The sequence below is a fragment of the Mirounga leonina genome, unplaced genomic scaffold (genome assembly GCF_011800145.1).
Source record: "Mirounga leonina isolate KUSES-001 unplaced genomic scaffold, KU_Mleo_1.0 Mir_200, whole genome shotgun sequence".
NCBI lineage: Eukaryota > Metazoa > Chordata > Mammalia > Carnivora > Phocidae > Mirounga > Mirounga leonina.
Window position 1 is genome coordinate 9893297 of NW_023270503.1, and position 19148 is coordinate 9912444.

The following is a 19148-nucleotide window of genomic DNA, read 5'->3' on the forward strand; positions in this document are numbered from 1 at the left end:
GGTATCAGTCCCTTATCACCCATTGTACTAGGTGACTCATTGGGCTTTTCATAGTGGAAGCTTGTAGCCCTTGGTTCTGGGAATTTTTTTTTTTTTTTTTAACTTTGTAGATCTCCCTTTATTTTCTATTTCTCTTATTAGAAGTCTTTTCATTTGGATGTTGACCCTTCTGAGCCAATCCCTGTTTTTCCCTCTTATTTTCCATCTCTTTCTCCTTTTGCTTTACTTTCTAAAAACTTTTTATGGAAAATTCTTAACATTACAAAAGTAAATAGAATAGTGTAATGAGTCCCTGTATTCCATACCCATCGTTGAGCTTCAGTGATTATCTGTAGTTAATATTGTTTCATCTATACCCCTGTCCACAGCCCTACTCCATAATATTTTGAGGCAAATCTCAGACATACCATTTCATCTGTAAAATTTCAATATCTGCAGCAGGCCCTGAAAACGGCATTGGGTCTGTCTGCCAGTAGATTCTGTGTGTTCTATCTGGGCATCTCTCTTTGGTCCTGATGATTCTTCTGTCCATGAGTTGCAGGGAGGCCAGAGGAGGATCAGAGTGTGGCTTTCTAAACCATGAGACCCAGGACCAGAGCTCCAGTTTACTCATCACTGAGGGCAGCTGGAATACTCTGTGTCAGTACTCTCACGTCTGTCTTCTTGGGCTGGCTTAATTCTTCCAAAAATTATCTTTGACTCTCTTGTCTAGAATATAAAGGCTTTCTGCCAACTTTTTGGCAGCTAAATTGGGAAAGATGGCTGGAGAGTCTCAGCATTCATTATGCATAAATTCACTGAATCCACCACCCCTCAGCCATGCCTGGCATCCCCTTCAAAGTATCATGTATTTTATCCTCTAAAAAAATTAATCTTCACTTTTTTTGCTGAGGGGCTAAGGTAGCATAGAGTGGTGGTGGGGATTTGGGACTCCAACAGCACCTTAATCCTTTTTCTTTTGACACTCCCTCCCTACATTTCCCCTCCATACAGTTCCAGACGTGCTGCCAGTCCTGAGCTTTTGAGAATTATGGTGGTGTTGCTGCTGATCCATGTCTTTTACAGACACCAAGATTTTGTTGCTATTGTATTTTTTTCCCTTCCCTATCTTTGTAATTTATACCTTTAAATTTTTTTTTCTTTAATTATGGCAGAAATTGTTTCAGGAGAAAGAAATTTTCCTTGTGATTTTCAGTCTACTATCTTTACCTGAAAGTCTGATAGCACCTTTATAAAAATTCTTCCTTCTAGGGGCGCCTGGGTGGCTCAGTCGTTAAGCGTCTGCCTTCGGCTCAGGTCATGATCCCAGGGTCCTGGGATCGAGCCCTGCATCAGGCTCCCTGCTCCGCGGGAAGCCTGCTTCTCCCTCTCCTATTCCCCCTGCTTGTGTTCCCTCTCTCGCTGTGTCTCTCTCTGTCAAATAAATAAATAAAATCTTGAAAAAAAAAAAAATTCTTCCTTCTATAATTGGGAGCCTTAGAGGTAAACCTATGGATAAAGAATTGGGTTTTTCCTGTATATGGTGTTTCTTATCGATCACATAAGTATTGTTTGATAGGAGGATGAATATTAGCGAAAACGTCTCGGTTTTTTTCTTTGAAGGTCTCTTCTAAAACAACTTCTTTCATTTCAACCTTTGAATGATTAGGGCAGAAAGTGCTGAAGATCCCAGCTGCAAAGAACACAGTCTTACAGTCCTATTTATTCATACCTTTAAGATCTTAGCCAAAAACCTTTTTTTTTTTGCCAGTGTATGGCCTTGAGAAAATTCTGTCCCTTGCTACTCCTACATTTGAGTCCCAGCCTGTGAGACAATCAGTTGCAGATGGTGCCTGTCCCTGATATTTCATGGCTTACATATGTCAGTTCACACTCAGAAAGCCCACAGCTGTAGCTATTATACCAGAAAAACTGATAAATGCTTCCAAATGGAAGACCTTTTCAGCAGCTTCCATCAGATGAAGCTAACCAGATTGGCATTTGCTGAGTTTTCTTGACTGTTGTGCAGGCCAAACAAGTTCAGTGTTAAAAACCTCCTTTGGTCTTCCAGGATCCACAGCTGAGGACTGTGCACTCTGATTGCTCTTATGGGACTGCATGCTGCTTGAATAGCTGTGGAGTCCTTGAGGTGGTGGATTTTATGGGAACTATAAGAGATTCCCAGGCTGGACAGATAGATCCAGTGCTGAAATAACCCCTGTAGACAGGACAGAACCTGAAATATTCCATCAGCAATATGTAGGTCATGGAGGCGTGGTTATGAGCATGAAAACATGTTACTACCAAAGAAAGAGAAAGTTACTTTCTGTGATTGCTGCTCCAAATCTGATGTACTTTTCATGTCTTATCTGAGAAGTTAGAGTATCTTATATACTACATACTGCTTTTTACTAGGTTATCCCTGTTCAGAACACTCCTCATCCTTTTTATTAAGGTGATCAGGATTCTACTAAGCAGTATCTTTTGTCTTTCAGTCAGCTGCCGGCTTCTGAGACTCTCTTTTAGGATAGATCTATTAATGGCAGCTACCCCGTTTGAATAACCACCCGTAAGCAGTAGACAAGAAAGCAGAGGTGGTCCAGTGGATTGTAAATCTGGCGTCAATGGCAGCACACAGTTGTTCCTGAAATCCAGAATTCAGTTCTCAAAACACCCCAAGCTTGGGACCTAGTTCCTCATTAAAAAAAAAAAAAAAAAAAAAAAAAGCGTCTCTGAGATCAGATTCCTCAAGTAACAGAGGCCCAAGCTGCAAATCTTGAGCAAATAATGAATTTCACACAGTAGTTCTAAAGTGATAATAAAAGTGATTTGTGGGCTTTCATCTGTTAAAATCCCAGCCGTCTTTATATCGTGATGGTAAGTTAGGAGTCGATGATGAGAAATGGAATCAGTTTTGTGGTTTTGATTTGATAAATAATTGGAAAGTAGATGTAACCATGTGATCTTTATGCAGTAGGGGACTTTGAATTCTGAATAAAAAGTAGGTACCTCTTTCTAGTCCCTGTGTTCTCATTATGGCTGATAATCTTTATGCAAAGCCTTAAAGCTTTACACTACATCATGAGCTGGAATTAGAGAGAGCTCACTGGGATTTTTCTTAGCTGGATTGAAGCCCACTTGAGAGCCATATCCTGCCCTCATTCCTATTTACACTCATATTTTGCTGTAGCATCATGTTCAGTGAGATAAAAGAATTTGCTTTATTCACAATTTTTATGTAGGAGTTATGCAGAGGCTTCATGGTATTGAGGTCCATACACCTTGAAAATAAAACTTTCAAGCTCTATTTCTTTTTTTTTTTTTTAAGATTTATTTATTAGAGAGAGCAAGAGGGGGAAGGGGCAAAAGGAGAGGGAGAGGGAGAGAATCTCAAGCAGACTCTGTGCTGAGCTGCAGAGCCCACTGAGGGGCTCCATCTCACAATCCTGAGATCATGACCTGAGCTGAAACGAAGAGTCAGACGCTTAACCGACTGAGCCACCCAGCCCCAAGCCCTATTTCTGATCGAGTTTACCCTATATTAGCAGTGATGGCATCTCAACATCTACATGAATACTACTAATGATTTACTACCCTAAAATGGCCCATTCATCTTGAAACTGTTAAAAGTTATTTATATTGAACTAAAATATGTCTTCCTTTAAATTCTATGTGTAGATCCTAGTTCTATAGCTTGTGGTTTTATAGAACAAGTTTCTCTCTGAATCAAGGTTCATAGGGCCTGAAAATCAGTTAGGTGGGCCTGTAATGAAAATATATTCAGTCTAAATTCATTTTCTCTTTCAGTCCACTTCAGGAATGCCTAAATTTATGGAAGGACATTTATTTGTGTGCACTGCAAATAGATGCCAGTTTTATTGTTCTAATTTTAAGTAGAAAAGGTGGTTAGAAATAGAGACACTGGTAAATGTACTTAGAATCAGTTACAGTTGGAGACGAAGGAAAATATTATTTTTCAGAAGTGTGTGAATAAATGGTGGTCCTTGGTGGGGTAACAGTGTTCCTTTCCAGGAGCCATTGAAGGAGTCGGAAGGCTGAAAGCACAAAACTTCTCAATTCCATGGCTCATGCTCCTGAGAATGATTTCTGTCCCTTCTATGTCTGATCTGTTGCTCCAGTAAAACTAGTCAGAGCTGACATCTGCACGTGGTGTTCTGCCTGTTTGTCCAGGCATCTTGGAACCTGTCTGCCCTCCTTTTGTCCGCGTTAAGGTTTGATAATACAGTGGGGCAGAGCATGGGCACACCTGTGAACCCGTTTGATTTCTGATTTGCTGCTAACTAATCTGAGACTGTATGTTGATTACCTAGAACCTAGTTTAGGTTCTAGATCACTTTTAGCCTAGGATTTAAAAATGAGTATGTTCATTCTCTCTCATTATTGAGGTCTGTGAATTTCCATTGGGTCTTCTGTCTTACGACATACCAGACTGGGGTGTGGATTATCTAGTCACTTTAACTGGTAGTTTACTAGTCCTGTCTTCACTGTTTTGTGATTCGGTACAGTATGTGTTAAATTTATTTTTAAGTTTAACAGTAAGCCCTACATAGCAAACAGTTCATGCCATCACAGCAAATAGTATTCTGAGAGGCGGCAGCTGCAACCAAGGGCACATCAGCCAGATCTCTCAAGGCAAAGAGAGAGAAAATGGTGCCTTTAGGTTTAGAGCCTATATAGATCTGGCAGAACCTGTTTAAGGTGAGACCATAGGGTTTAGGGAACTATCAGGCAGTCTGAAAGGCCTATGAAAATATTGCTGGCTGTTTTTGGCAACTGAAACTGGATAGAGTCATTCTGTTGTAGGCTGCTGGAGGAAGAGAGAATTTGGGGTTTGCAATAGAGGTTTCTGGATAGTAACCAGATTGGTCAAGATAGTATGGCAGGTGGGTTCTATATTGGCAGAAAGAGATCACATTTACATTTGCTGTAAGTTTCTGATTTATTTTGGGACACCTGGGTGGCTCAGTTGGTTAAGCGTCTGTCTTCAGCTCAGGTCGTGATCCCAGGGTCCTGGGATCGAGTCCCACATCGGGCTCCTTACTCAGAGTGGAATCTGCTTCTCCCTGTGCCTGCTTGCTCTTGCTTTCTCTCTCTCTCTCTAATAAATAAATAAGAAATCTTAAAAAAAAAGTTGCTGATTTCTTTTGCCTGACATCTAAAACTTCTTAAAAATGTGGGAGCTACTTGAAGCAGGAACAGATGCAGTGGATCTTAGCATTATTTTCCCTTGACCCAGGTTCCTTTTTTTCCCCCCCACTTTTTTATTGTTACGTTAATCACCATACATTACATCATTAGTTTTTGATGTAGTGTCCCATGATTCATTGTTTGTGCATAACACCCAATGCTCCATGCAGAACGTGCCCTCTTTAATACCCATCACCAGGCTAACCCATCCTCCCACCCCCCTCCCCTCTAGAACCCTCAGTTTGTTTTTCAGAGTCCATCATCTCTCATGGTTCATCCCCCCCCCTCCGATTTCCCCCCCTTCATTCTTCCCCTCCTGGTATCTTCTTCTTGTTTTTTTTTTTTCTTAACATATATTGCATTATTTGTTTCAGAGGTACAGATCTGTGATTCAACAGTCTTGCACGATTCACAGCGCTCACCATAGCACATACCCTCCCCAGTGTCTATCACCCAGCCACCCCATCCCTCCCACCCCATCCCCCACTCCAGCAACCCTCAGTTTGTTTCCTTAGATTAAGAATTCCTCATATCAGTGAGTTGACCCAGGTTCCTTATGAGGCACACAGCTGCCCTCTCCAGTGACCCTGTCCACATAGGCATGGTTCTATCAGAGTTATGATGACTGCTTAATTTTTGCTATATCACTGCCCTGTTAGAGTCCCACCAATGTGGAAGAACTTGCACTGATACTTTTTTCTAATTGGAAAAGCCAAAATCCCAGCAGTGGTCTGTAGGGCCCTTTGTGATCTAGCCGTGCCTTTCCTCATTGATTGCATCTGGCCCACCTTTCCTACTCCACTGTGGCCACACTGGCTCCCAGGCTGACCCTCAGAATTTGCTGAATTTGCTGTTTCCCATGTCTGGAATGTTCCTTTTCCCAATCTGCATATCTGCATGACTTACTTACCTCCTTTAGGCCTTTGCTAAAATAGTACCTTTTTAACAAGTCTTCCTCTGTCTGCTCCCAGTATTCTTGACCCTCCCTTACCCTTATTTTTCCCCAGAGCACTTATCCATGTTAAATACTGTTTAATGTGCTTATTCATTATCACCTCCACCTCCTCTCCCACTAGAATGCAAACTAAAAGGGCAGCAGTTTTTGTCTCTCTGGGTTTTTTCTGCACTGGTATTATCTCCCAGTGCCCGGAACAATAACAGTGTCTGGCACACAGTACTTAAATATTTGGTGTTGAATGAACTTTTTGTTTTCATTTAAGGAAGTGTTTACAAATATCAGATGCATGTGGTTCTTGAACCAAACTCAGCAAGGCCATCTCCTCATCTTAGCAAGCAGAGTATCCCCAGACACTGTCTCTGCCTGTTGTTTTGCAGTGGCCTTATAGCCTACCCCTGACTCTGATTTAATGCCCTTTTACCTGGGTGGGTCTGGCCCTGGTCCCAATTTTTTTTTTTTTTTTAAGATTTTATTTTCCTTTTACCTGAGTGGGTCTGGCCCTGGTCCCTTTTTTTTTTTTTTTTAAGATTTTATTTTTAGGGCACCTGGGTGGCTCAGTCGTTACGCGGCTGCCTTCGGCTCAGGTCATGATCCCAGAGTGCTGGGATCGAGTCCCACATCGGGCTCCCTGCTCAGCGGGAAGCCTGCTTCTCCCTCTCCCACTCCCCCTGCCTGTGTTCCCTCTCTCTCTGTGTTTCTCTCTGTCAGATAAATAAATAAAATCTTTAAAAATATATATATATTTTTAAGTGATTTCTACATCCAACATGGGGCTTGAATTAAAACCCTGAGATCAGGAGTCACATGCTCCACCAACTGAGCCAGCCAGGTCCCCCTCAGTCCCAGTTTTACTCTGATCAGGGACTACAAGTTCAAATTCATTTTCTCTCAAGTGGGCAAAGCAAACAGAGTCTGTTGCCTCTTTACTCTGTTCATCAGTATTTGAAGGGGCAGGAGCACAGCACATTAATGGACCCTAATTCCAACATTGGAGATAACTAGGAAAATAGAATATGTTACTGTTCTAATATTTGGAGAATTTTTTCTGTTGCTAACCTATGTCTATGTGCCACTTTAAATAAAACAAATTACCACCATGCAACTATTTATTAAACTGCTATCCTAATTGCCTAAGACTATCTTGGATGATATTTTCAGAGTGAATTTGGAAGCTAAAGGGTGCTCTATAAGTGTCTTAGGGCCTCAGAGAAAACCAAAATCATTTGGATGCCTATAGGAATTAGAGCTGAACAATTCCTTTTTACTGTGAGACTAGAAAGAAGCCTTTTTCATAATCCTGATAGACACAAAGCTACAGGGAGACAAATTTTAATAGGAAGAGCAAAAAAGGTTGTCTTTTGCCAGTAGATATTCATTGTATTTTTTGCTCCATTCTTTGCTAGAAAACAATTTTTTCAGATACTCAGAACAGTCTAACTTTTGCCTTTAAAGGGAAAGAGAACGGTAAAGAAAATTTTAAAAGTTAATGGTCTAGCACTTCCCAATTCCGGAATTTTTTCACTTGCTATCAGAAGAGTTTACTTTGGTAGGAATGGGTGTGATTGTTTATAAATTCAGAGATAAGGAGTAAAAGGGCGAGACCCCTCTAGGCTGACATCCACTATGGCGTGAGCTGTCATGAAGCTGGCGCTGTGCTTTCGGCCCAACCTGCGGTGCTTGTGGCTTGAGTGACTGCCACGGGTAGGCTGCTTTTTCTGCCTCCACATGTCGTCTTGTGTGAACGTTGTGACCTATCCACCTTGTTTCCAAATGGCTTCGAAGGAGAGGGGTTTCTTTTTTAAAGCAGTACTTGAGCGTCTGGTTTAAGTTTCAAAAGAATTACACAGTTTGATTCCAGTAGGTCTAACGCCGCCGCTGCTGCTTCGCCTGGGGGTCTTCCAGTGGACAGTCGTCATTCTGATTTACCCCTGCCCATACGAGATCTTGGCAGTTTAATCCAAGAGTCTTTTAAACCACCATCTATCCATACCACTTTACAATCTTCATCTTCTCTTTGGTGTTCTGGAGATTTAAGTTGGCCTGCGTTCTAATCTGTTCTAATTCGTGGTGTAAACTCTTTGGGAGTTTTTTGAGATTGAGATTAAGCAGATCTCCTGACGGGATGGGGACCACAGGAGGAGTCCTGGTTATTTTGGTTTCTTTTCACCTCCTTTCAAAACAGGGCCTCCTAAGAGAGCTTGGCTCTTAGGATCTCACTGCGGTTCTAAAGCCCCGTAATTACATATGCTACTAGAGGATTTACAGTTTAAGAGCTCATCTCGGGTCTGTTCAGAGCTTTCCTTTCCCTTCTAAGAGCTATTTGAACACAGAACCTTCAAATGCTGGAGTGCATGTTGTTGCCCAAGAGGGAATTAGAGACACGGCGCCACTGCTTTTAGCAGGAGATGGGGAACCTGTCACATTTTCCCTGTAAGGAGTTCCACTGTCCACGCACTCTTAGCAATGAGAAGGTCCTAACCTTCTGAGGGTAAGCAAGTATGGCTTTTCTCTGTGATACGCACCAGGTTGTTACTGTCTGAGGGCTGCTCAGTGGCCAGGTAATCCCATCTCATTTGTTGGGTGGAGTAAGAAAGAATATATAGCTAGAGGGTTCTTGTTTGAATCTCCCTCTTGGAAGTAAACTAAAGAAAGATGCTGTTCAAGTTCAAAATTTAATTAGTATCGGAAGGAAAGTAAATTGATACTTTCTGTGGCAGGTCTCCTGATTATTTCTGCTATATTTTTCACTGTAGTTTCTTTTCTCCTTTAAACTTCAATTTCTGAGAAGTCTCAGTTTATTGGTCAGTGGAGTTTGAAATGGAACACCATGTTTATACTAAAGATGGTAGATACTTTTTTGGCATTGACCAGGAATGTAGAACTACAGCTAGTAACTCCAGCAGCTAGCAGAAAGAGTTACTTCTGCTTGAGTTTCAGACGACATACATCACACAGTTGTGTGCCATTAAAAACCTGTCACTCAGAGCCATTCCCCGAGGATCTGTGGACTAGGTGGTGTGGTGCTTAAAACACATCTGAATCATCATTCCTCAGAGAACTGGAGATGGTTGGCGTCACTGCCTGGTCCTAGCTTGGACCAGCCTGCAAATAATCTTTCCAAAAGCTAAATGGAGAGGAGGAATGAAAGAAAAAATTATTCTTCAGAGACTTGGAAAGGTCACGAGTGACGTCATGGAAGAGTAGATGATACACTCTCAGAGGTGAGCCGTGTGCCATTTGCCTGGGTCTTTCCTGTGGCAGTGCCATCCTGCGGTTCTTTCTGGTGCGAGGCCGCACTTACAAGAGTTCAGACCGCGTTCATCTCATACCTTTTTATAGTACTTCTGAGTACACTGGGACAAGGTTAGAATATTAATTTAGCCTGTTCGTCTCCAGCTGTGCACCATAAAGAGGCTGCAGCTACTGCAGCAGGCTCCCTATACTATGGAAGGAAACTAATTGCTGGTTACAGGCTGAACCTGACAGGCTGCACTTTCCCCAGCAGCCACTGAAAGTAACTTTTAAAAATCATTATTATTATTAAGCATTTATAGCCTGCTCTTGTGTTTTCCAAGTGCCTCATAATCATTTCTACTTGCTCCTCCTGTTGATGTCCCTGAGAGGCAAGTTCATATTGTCATGGCCACATGTTGCACGTGACGGAGCAGAGGAATAGAGGATTAGGTCATCTGCTCTTTGGTACCATCTGTGATCTGTTTTAGGCATCCTCCAAGCAGAAGCTGAGGTGTGCATTCTGTTCCTTTGCCCATTGAATCCCTTTCTTCACTGCTTGCCCTTAACATGGTGTGTATTATGGCTTTTATACTTTCTTGATGGAAACTTACAGGAAGAAATGTATTTTACACAGTACACACACACAACACATAAAACTGAAACAGTTTTGGGAAACATCACTTAACTCTTCATGAGATGCACTATGATACTTTCCATTTTATTTATTTATTTTTTTTAAAGATTTATTCATTTATTTTGAAAGAGAGAGTCTTAAGCAGACTCCCCACTGAGTGTGGAGCCTGACGCAGGGCTCAATCTTACAACCCTGAGATCACAATGACTTGAGCCAAAATCAGGAGTTGACGCTTAACTGACTACACCACGCGGTTGCCCCTCTATTTTATTTTTTTATACCAGTTTCAACCCACTGTATTAATTTTAAGAAGCATCACTTGGTCATGATCCACAGTTTTTAAACACATTGCTAGGAGCTACTTGAAGCAAAGAATACACGTGGCACGTTTTTCCTGGAGCATCAGTCTTACTCAAAGGTAAAGGGATAAACACATTTTCATATTAAAACATATAGATGCATTATGGAATAGCATGGAACTTCAAAGAAATTTTGTTCTTATGGTGGGCTACTTCATATTATACCCCCAATCCTGACCCTTCCTGCTACTTCCACCTCAGTATATACGTCCATACTTTCCGCCTCTATTAAGGAGGTACGCTAGAAAAAACTTGGAAGTGTTGTCCTTTTGGAAACTTTAGACCAAGTTTATGTTGTCTGAACCTAAATGGTTTTCAGGTACTTTGAGTAGTATATTTTACAGTTAGCATTCTTATTGAGTGCTCTGTACCAGTCACTGTTCTAGAAACTCAGAATACAGTAGTGAACAAGAGACAAAAACCTCTTCTCTCATAGCATTTATATTCTACTGGGGAGTGGGGTATGTGTGACACAGGGACAGGCGATAAACCAGCGAATAAGTAAAATAGTATGTCAGATGAGGGCAGTGGAGAAAAATAAAGCAGAAACTGGGATAGGCAGCCCTGGAGTTAGAGATCGGGTGGTGTGATTTTATAAATACGTTGGTCATGGAAGACCTATGTGGAAAGATAATATTTGATTAAGCAAAGCCCTAAAGGAGGCTGGGAATGAGCCATGCAGATTTCTGGAGGGAGAGAATTGCAGACAGAAGATACAGCAAATGCACAAAGCCACAAGATAGCAGAGTACCTGTTATGTGCAAGGGAAAACAGCAGGCCCCCGTGGCTGACATGGAGCTAGCAGGGAGAGAGTCACAGCACATAACACCAGAGAGGTAATAGGCTTCAGATTATAGGCAATTGTAACTTTGGGTTTTATTCTGAGTGAGATGGGAAGTCATTGGAGGTTTGAGCAGAGAGGTATTCATGAGCTGACCCACATTTTAAGATCCCTCTGGCTGCTGTGTTGAGAATAGCCTGGGGAAGCTAAGTGTTATAGGGGGTGGAGGAGACAGGTGCAGAAGCAGGGGGACTATTAGAAGGATTTGTGGTATTCTATTTACTGTGTTTGGAAAGACAGCAGGAGGTTCTGTTTTGGGATGGGAGGGGAGATCAAGAAATTGGTTTGGGACATGTTCGTTTTGAGATATTAGTTATCCAGGTGAAGATACTAAGGCAGTTGGTGTATATATGTTCTGATTGATTTCCCATAGGCGAGCTAGGCATTGATTTTAAAGCTCTCGGAAAATAGTTCTCCAGCTTGTCTGGATTATGTCTTTCTATTTTGTAACTGTTAGGATGGTGAATTTCAAAATAAGAAAACTCTGAAGCAATCTGTATTATACTCTTTAAGGCTGACTCTTTAAGGTTCTATTTGAGAGGAGCTGCCGTCCAGGTTAGAATTGAACTGGCTTCATACTGTGTTTTTCCCTTGATTCTTTTTGGCCTAAACTCCTAAGGAGTGATTGGCATATCCTTGGAGAATCTAGTATTTGGGTTGTGATTTACTACCTGTGTTATTCTTAGCATTGAGATGTTATTTTAGCTCAGTGATTTGAAATAAAAATAGCTTTTATCTGTCATCCCTGCCTCGTTGAGTTCCAATTTGCCATGTTAGTGGGATTATGTTATGCATACAGATGATAATAGAGGTAGAAAAGGGGTTGGGAAACCAGTGTTTCATTCCATTTGCTCAGCATCTTCCCCTTAATTTCATGCAGCAAATATTTATGATGCTGCTAGGATGCCAGTGAAAGTGAGAGCCCCTGCACTCAGAGCTCATTATGTTGTGGGGGAGGCAGATGTAAACAGTTACTTTATCTTGTGCTAGAAGTGTATGCACTGGGTGCTGTGGGGAGGGATTAGAGTTTTCCTGAGAAATCTTAAGCTTGAGCTGAATCTTAAGATTAAATAGGTCTTTTTCAGACAGCTGAAGCTTCAGGAGAATATATTAAGCAGATAGAACAACATGTAAGAAGGTACAGAGCTGTGAGTTTCAGTGTTTTCACTTACGTCTAATATGGTTATCTTTTATTATGAAAAATTCTGAATAAATAGGTAAAAGAGATGGTGAACGAGGGAATTTTTCTTTCACAAACACTTGTTCTATTACTTTCTGTAAGCCAGGCACCATTCTCAGTGCTTTGCTGCAGATGTTAACTTACTCTTCTCCTAGCAGCTCGTGCATTGTCTCCATCTGCAGACAGGACCCTGAGCTGAGGACCGCTTGCCCAAAGTCACACAGCTAGTAAGTGTGCCGGGGTCAGAATTTGAAATCAGGTGGTCTGGTCTGGTTCCCAAACCACTGTGTCTGCTGCCTCTGATTTGGGTGTCCCAGCTTCTCAGAATTATTCTAGAGCAGAAGTCCAGGGATAGTCTTCAGGATGTCCTGGAACCCCTGATTGTATGTTAAAATGTTGCATGAACGTTTTTCAGGAAGAGGGTCCACGACTTCTGTTTGTCAAAAGGGTCCCAGGGCAGAATGATTTAGTACTACTCACCTAGAGGAGTTTTTCATGTCTTTTCCATTGTTAAAGAGCTCCAATTAGAAGAAGGATTCCCTCAAAAGAACAAGATATTTACAAGCCTATTCAGATTTCTTAGCTGACATTGTTCTAAATTAATTGCTTATCTGGTTGATTTTCCTAGGGACTTTTTCCAGAATACACACACCAGGTCCCAGATTTAGATTGTTATTTACATGGAAGGAAGCCCTGACATCTGTTTTGAAAATCTCTCCAGGTGATTCAATATGTCTTTGATTAAGAACCACTAGTATAGAGGCGCCTGGGTGGCTCAGTCGGTTAAGTGTCTGCTTTTGGCATCATGATCCCAGGGTCCTGGGATAGAGCCCTGTGGCGGCTCCCTGCTCAGCGGGGAGTCTTTTTCTCTCTCTCCCTCTGCCCCTTCTCTCACTCGCTCTTTTTCTCTCAAATAAATAAAATCTTAAACAAAAAAAAAGAATCGCTAATATAATCCCCTGAAGGACAAAGATGATATTTTCCATACTCTTCATTGTATCTTAAATGCTTGGGACATAGTAAACCTTAATGAATGTTTGAATGAATGGCACACTGTGAAATAGACTGCTTTTTATTCAAAGATGATAGTAATGATAATCACTCGCATTTCACCTAAGACCTTTCTATAATCCAGACAGGCTCACCTACACCACCCAGTTTTCCCTTCTAAATACCCTTTACAGAGCCTTGCACTACCTCAAGATCTTCTTGGTGCCCTTATTTGAAGTAAGAGTTCTTCTCTTATTGCTGAGTACCGGATGAATTAGAGAATACCTCTTTCCCGGCAGCCCACAACTGATACAAATCTTTCCAAGTGGTGCTCGAGTGCATCTAAAAGGATGTTTGAGGACCTCTTCCCAGGGGTTAGTCACTCTGCTTATATTTACCAGACTCAAGCTTTTTGAGAATCGTGCTGTCTCAGCATTTTGGGCATCAGATTATGGGACAGAGGTCAGAAACTCCTAGGGGATTTGTAATTGAAAAGCACATGTTGCAAAGAAAGTAATTTGATGGGCTCTTCTGGGAGAGAGAGAAGAGAAAGATGGTGTCAAGTAGACATAAGCACGTTATAAAGAGGAAATAAAGGTACTATTGAAGCTGGGGGAGATGAGTTGATAATAAGCACAAAAGAACTGGAAGAACTTGAAAAAAGCATATTTGGATCCCATAGCCAAAGTTTTGATAAAGAACTAGATATGCTGTTGAAGTGTAGACATTGGCCCCTAAGGGGCAGGAGGATAGCACTTTTTTTACTTTATTTGCTTAGAGCAAAATAAACAAGAAATAGGCATGGTTACCAATTATAGGACTTGCCCAGAGAAATGTTTTCCAGTGATGCCAAGAGCATAGATGGGAGAGTTATTAGTGACAGAAACCAGTGGGAGATGGTGGTTTAGAGCAGTTCTCCTCCTCCTCCTTTCCCTTCGTACAGTCTGTGGTTTTTGTAATGTGCTGCAGTGAAACCTGCCTGTTTCTGAGTATATACACCAATTAGTGTCACCCCTGAATAAAAGTACTTAGTGTAGCTTTTTAGAACTACAAACAGCATGCTCTGAACTAAAGGGGCCGTGGTAGAATTGCAGCCTACCTAAATCAGAAGCTCGTATTGTGAGGAGAAAATGCATTTCTTCGCTTGCAGCTTTTCCTTCTTCTAGTCATCAGATTTAACAGTGGTTGACCCAGCAAGCTTTTTCCAACTGTAGGGCTTAAGAAATAAGATTTTATAAGAGAAACAACTTTAAAACTTGTGTCTGGGGCGGGGGTGGGGGCTGTATGGCACCATTTACTTTGGAAAGAGGAAGAAATAAAGGTTTAGAGTCAAATTTGCATTTGATCCTGGTTCTTCTGTGCACTAGCAGTGTGACCCTGGATGTCACTTAATCTTTCTGAACTTCCATTCCTCGTCTGCAAAATGGGAGGGGAATGACACCTACTTTGGGATATTAATGAGAACTAGAAGTAATATCATTAATAGTACTTAGTAAGTGGTAACAGGAGCTACTATTAATAACCATAGAAACAAATAATAACTGAATGGGTTATTCTGGGTGCAGAACTTGTGCCTTCAGTTTATCCCTCCAGGGGCTCCTTCTGGAAAGAGGTAGAGTTGCAGGTTCTCAGAGTGCTGCAACAGTGGAATGAGTAAGGATGTGCTTTGCAGCGTATGGGCTGGTAGGTCTTGATCTGGGGAGTCCTGCAACTGTCTAAAAGAGGAAGGAAATAGAGTGATACATTTCTAGACACATACCGCTCTTTCCCTCCTACCTGGCTTCCTATAATGTCCTAATTTTCCCTCGTTACTTTCCTGGCAGGTGGCTGTGAAAAACAATATTGATGTCTTTTACTTCAGCTGCCTCATCCCACTCAATGTGCTTTTTGTAGAAGATGGCAAAATGGGTAAGTACATCCTCCTGTCCTTCTGCCAAATATACCTTTGCCCTTCCTCTGAATGTCAGGCAGAGCATAGCCCAGAAGTATAAGTTCTTTTGAGATTTTTTTTTTTTTAAAGGGAGGGGGGTAAGGCTGTTTTAAAGATCTACTACTTGCTAATCATATTTATTCTCCTGAGTCACAGTTGGTCTTGCCTTGCTGTTGGTCTCTATATCACATTGCCAGTTATCTGAATAATCCAGTCACTGCAGCACAGAGTAAGTGGTTTGGTGACAAGGAGATGTGGATTTGAATCTCACCTTGGCTGTGTATTCGCTGTGTGATTGTGACAAGGTGCTTAACTTTTCCGAGTCTCCGTTTGCAAAGCAGAAATAGTTATTGTAAAAGCTGGATGAGATAATATATGCAAATTGAGCACTTAGCCAGCCCTGTACTAAGTTCTTGCTGTCTCAAAATAAGAATTCAATAATTTGTAATAAACATTAATAATCCCCATGTGGTTGTTGACGTTTCTCTCTTCCCTTACTTATGAAACCACCATCTAATAAAACTCACTTATACTGGTACATATTAATTGTATTGGCACTTAATTGATTTGATTCTTATAGTGGCTCTTTGGGTAGGCAGGACAGATGTAATTACATATGATGAAATTAAGGATCAGAAAGATCACAAGAGTTACCCAAAGTCATGAAATAGGAAAACAGTGGAGCCAAGATTAAACTCTAGATGTCAACTTCTCCCGGTATATCTTAGTGCTGCTAATACGAGATTAATTGATGTGGAGTGTAGCACCTCTGCATAGCTAAGAATTGGCTCCAGTTCCAGGCCGCTCCTGGATATATTGTAAGAGCCAGAACTCCAAAAGAGAAAATATAAGGCACCAGAAATCAGACTATCGACAGACTGTGCACACCCTTCCTTTCCCTCTGCTTCCCCATACAGAGCGCCAGGTCTTCCTTGCCACATGGAAGGATATTCCCAATGAAAATGAACTTCAGTTTCAGATTAAGGAATGTCATTTAAATGCTGGTGAGTAATGACTGAATTTCATGTGCATCTTATTAGATATTTGAAAATTTTGTCTTAACTCTTCTTTCCACATCTACCTGTTTCTGGTGGTTGTATGGTAGATATTTGACTTGTAAACTTCTCTTTAAAAACTTCAGGTACTTTGATACAGGTACTAGGTTACTTCCAAGCTAACAGATTTCAGAAACAAACTAGGATGGGTCCATCCACCCAGTTCTTCAGTAGTCAAACCCGTGTTAGTCGTGTTACGTGTGCATCGTCCTGTGAGCCTCAGGTGACTGAAACGCCAGTTGAGGATGTGCCCCTTCCCGGGAATTAAAAGGACTCTCTCCTTCTGTATCAACCTGTGGTATTGGAAGAAAGGTGACTCTCTGAGATCCTTAGGTAGAATCTTGTGTTTGTTACTAAACAAAAATACATCATAGTTGATTAAATTAGCCTTTTTTTTTAAGGGGCGCTTGGGTGGCTCAGTCGTTAAGCATCTGCCTTCGGCTCAGGTCATGATCTCAGGGTCCTGGGATCGAGCCCCACATCGGGCTCCCTGCTCAGTGGGAAGCCTGCTTCTCCCTCTCCCACTCTCCCTGCTTGTGTTCCCTCTCTTGTTGTGTCTCTCTCTGTCAAACAAATAAACAGAATCTTAAAAAAAAAAAAAAAAAAAAAAAGCCTTTTTTTCCTTGCCTTGTGTCAGCTTTCATAGGATGATACTAACCTCTTTAATCATCATTACAAAGCCCCAGACCCTTCTGTAGTTCATTTTATTACTATAATAGAACATCAAAGCAGTAACCCAAGAGGAGAAATAGTAGCTATCAGTCCCTAGCGCTTGATAGTGATAGGGCTTGTTTCACGAAGTTTCCTCGGGAATGGAGGGGCCCTGAGCTCCGCGTTGTCTTGCCTTGGTCCCAGTCACTCTTTTTTGAGACTAGTGCATGGCTTTCTGAGTTTGAATGAAAATGAGCCTTGGTGCTTAGTCAGTACTTTCTCTTTCTTTTATCTATTTTCTTCTTGTGTGTTGGTGGTTCTCGTCTGGGGTTTTCGGCGTGCTGCCATCCCAGTGTCACTAGAGCGTTTCACTGGGAGGAAGAGGCAATATGGGACTACAGAGAAGGGGGAGAAACTCACGGTCCTCTCATTCCAACCTTTTCTTTTTAACTTTTGTCTTTTGGGGCTCTGCGATGTATTCATCCTCTGTGTTCAGACAAGTCTTCTCTTATGGGGCTTCTCCTGAGCCTTTGGAGAGGTGTCTGAGCAGATAGTCTTCTATAATTTCCATTGTAGTAACTACTAAGTTGATTCTCTTCAGGAACACCACACATCTGCCTTCTTCCTAACATATTCTTGGTCTAGGTTTCTCACTCTGACTGGTTATGTATGCATGTTTATTAAAATCTACATTTTTGCTGCATTTTCACCAAAAAATCATACTCAAATTGAGCTGCTTTTGGTGCCATATTCTAGGTAGATGACAGTGTTATCTGCCTTCTCTGAGGTTCACAGTCAGTTACCACAAACCTCATTTCATGAGTGTAGGAGCTTGGGTAGCCTTCCAAGGTATAAGCTGTGCTTCAGGAAGCTGTCAGGTGTAGAATCCAGAGTGGCTCCTGGTGAGAACCAGAGCAGATCCTGTTAGAGGCAACTTCCGTACCCAGCTTGGAAGAGACCCTTCATTGTAGTCACTCTTGTGGTAGTTGGTCCTATGGCAACATTTCATATATTGCTCTCCTGAGAACACTTGTCCTTCAAAGAATAAAAGGGGGTTCTGTGTCAGTTAAAGCTGAAAAATGTAGCATGTGATGGGCCTCTGCTAGAAGTTGCCATTGCATGTGAGTGCACATAAAAGCTGAGGAGTCTGCCATTGAGGAAACATGTTTAACTCAATGTGAACTGAATTTATGGACCATGGAATTTAAAATTGCAAAATGCTTATTTTTAACATCTTGTGAAACACCAATGTTCCTTTTTTTTTTTTTTTTTAAGGTTTTCTTTTTAAGTAATCTCTACACCCATCGTGGAGCTCAAACTCACACCCCCGAGATCAAGAGTCGCTCGCTCCACTGACTGAGCCAGGCAGGTGCCCCAACACCAGTGTTCCTTGAGCATGATCTGGGGAACACTAGCCTATAGAGAACCAAAAAAAAAAGGCACAGAATAATTGGAAAGAAGATTTGGTCTCAGGGGCACCTGGGTGGCTCAGTTGTTAAGCGTCTGCCTTCAGCTCAGGTCATGGTCCCAGGGTCCTGGGATCGAGCCCCACATCGGGCTCCCTGCTCGGCGGGAAGCCTGCTTCTCCCTCTCCCACTCCCCCTGCTTGTGTTCCCTCTCTGGCTGTCTTTCTCTCTGTCAAATAAATAAAACCTTTAAAAAAAAAAAATATTTGGTTTCAGACATCCAGTATGAAAGGGAAATGCTTTTTCAAAAAGAAAAGAGAAGTTTGGATGACTGAGGGTTTTAGTCTGGCCTGCCAAAATAATAGAAAAGATCCCCCTGCTTCAGATTGGAGTTCTGAACCCTTATTGAACCTTGGTGTACATTTATGATCTTGCCAAAGAGGAGGTGTCTGGCCTTCCTCCCAGTGGGGCTGTGTCCTCTACTGTAGCCTGGCACAGTTTCTCAGAGCAAACTCAGTTCCGGTCAGTTCTGCCATGGCTTCATGCCAGTGCCTCACTGCCTTGGGTGCTCCAAGTACCAGCAAATTGGTTTCTCAGTGACACACCACTTTATGGCCGTGCTGCACACGGAGTGGAAGGGACAACGGCCACTTTTGTTCTCTGGGAGCCCAACGCCATCATTTTCCCACACGAAATCACTGCTAATCTTGCAAGACCACTTCC

At 41.9% G+C, this 19148-nt stretch overlaps 1 protein-coding gene across 3 annotated transcripts in view; it reads left to right on the top strand.

The window, feature by feature from the left end:
- The window catches only part of AP2B1 (adaptor related protein complex 2 subunit beta 1), a 127685-nt gene that overhangs the window by 97377 nt on the left and 11160 nt on the right, over nucleotides 1-19148 (top strand). For all 3 annotated transcript variants that reach the window (XM_035026589.1, XM_035026591.1, XM_035026590.1), the window contains 2 exons: nucleotides 15207-15291; nucleotides 16231-16317. In XM_035026589.1, the coding sequence (XP_034882480.1) occupies nucleotides 15207-15291; nucleotides 16231-16317 (172 nt within the window). The remainder of the gene's footprint in view (nucleotides 1-15206; nucleotides 15292-16230; nucleotides 16318-19148) is intronic.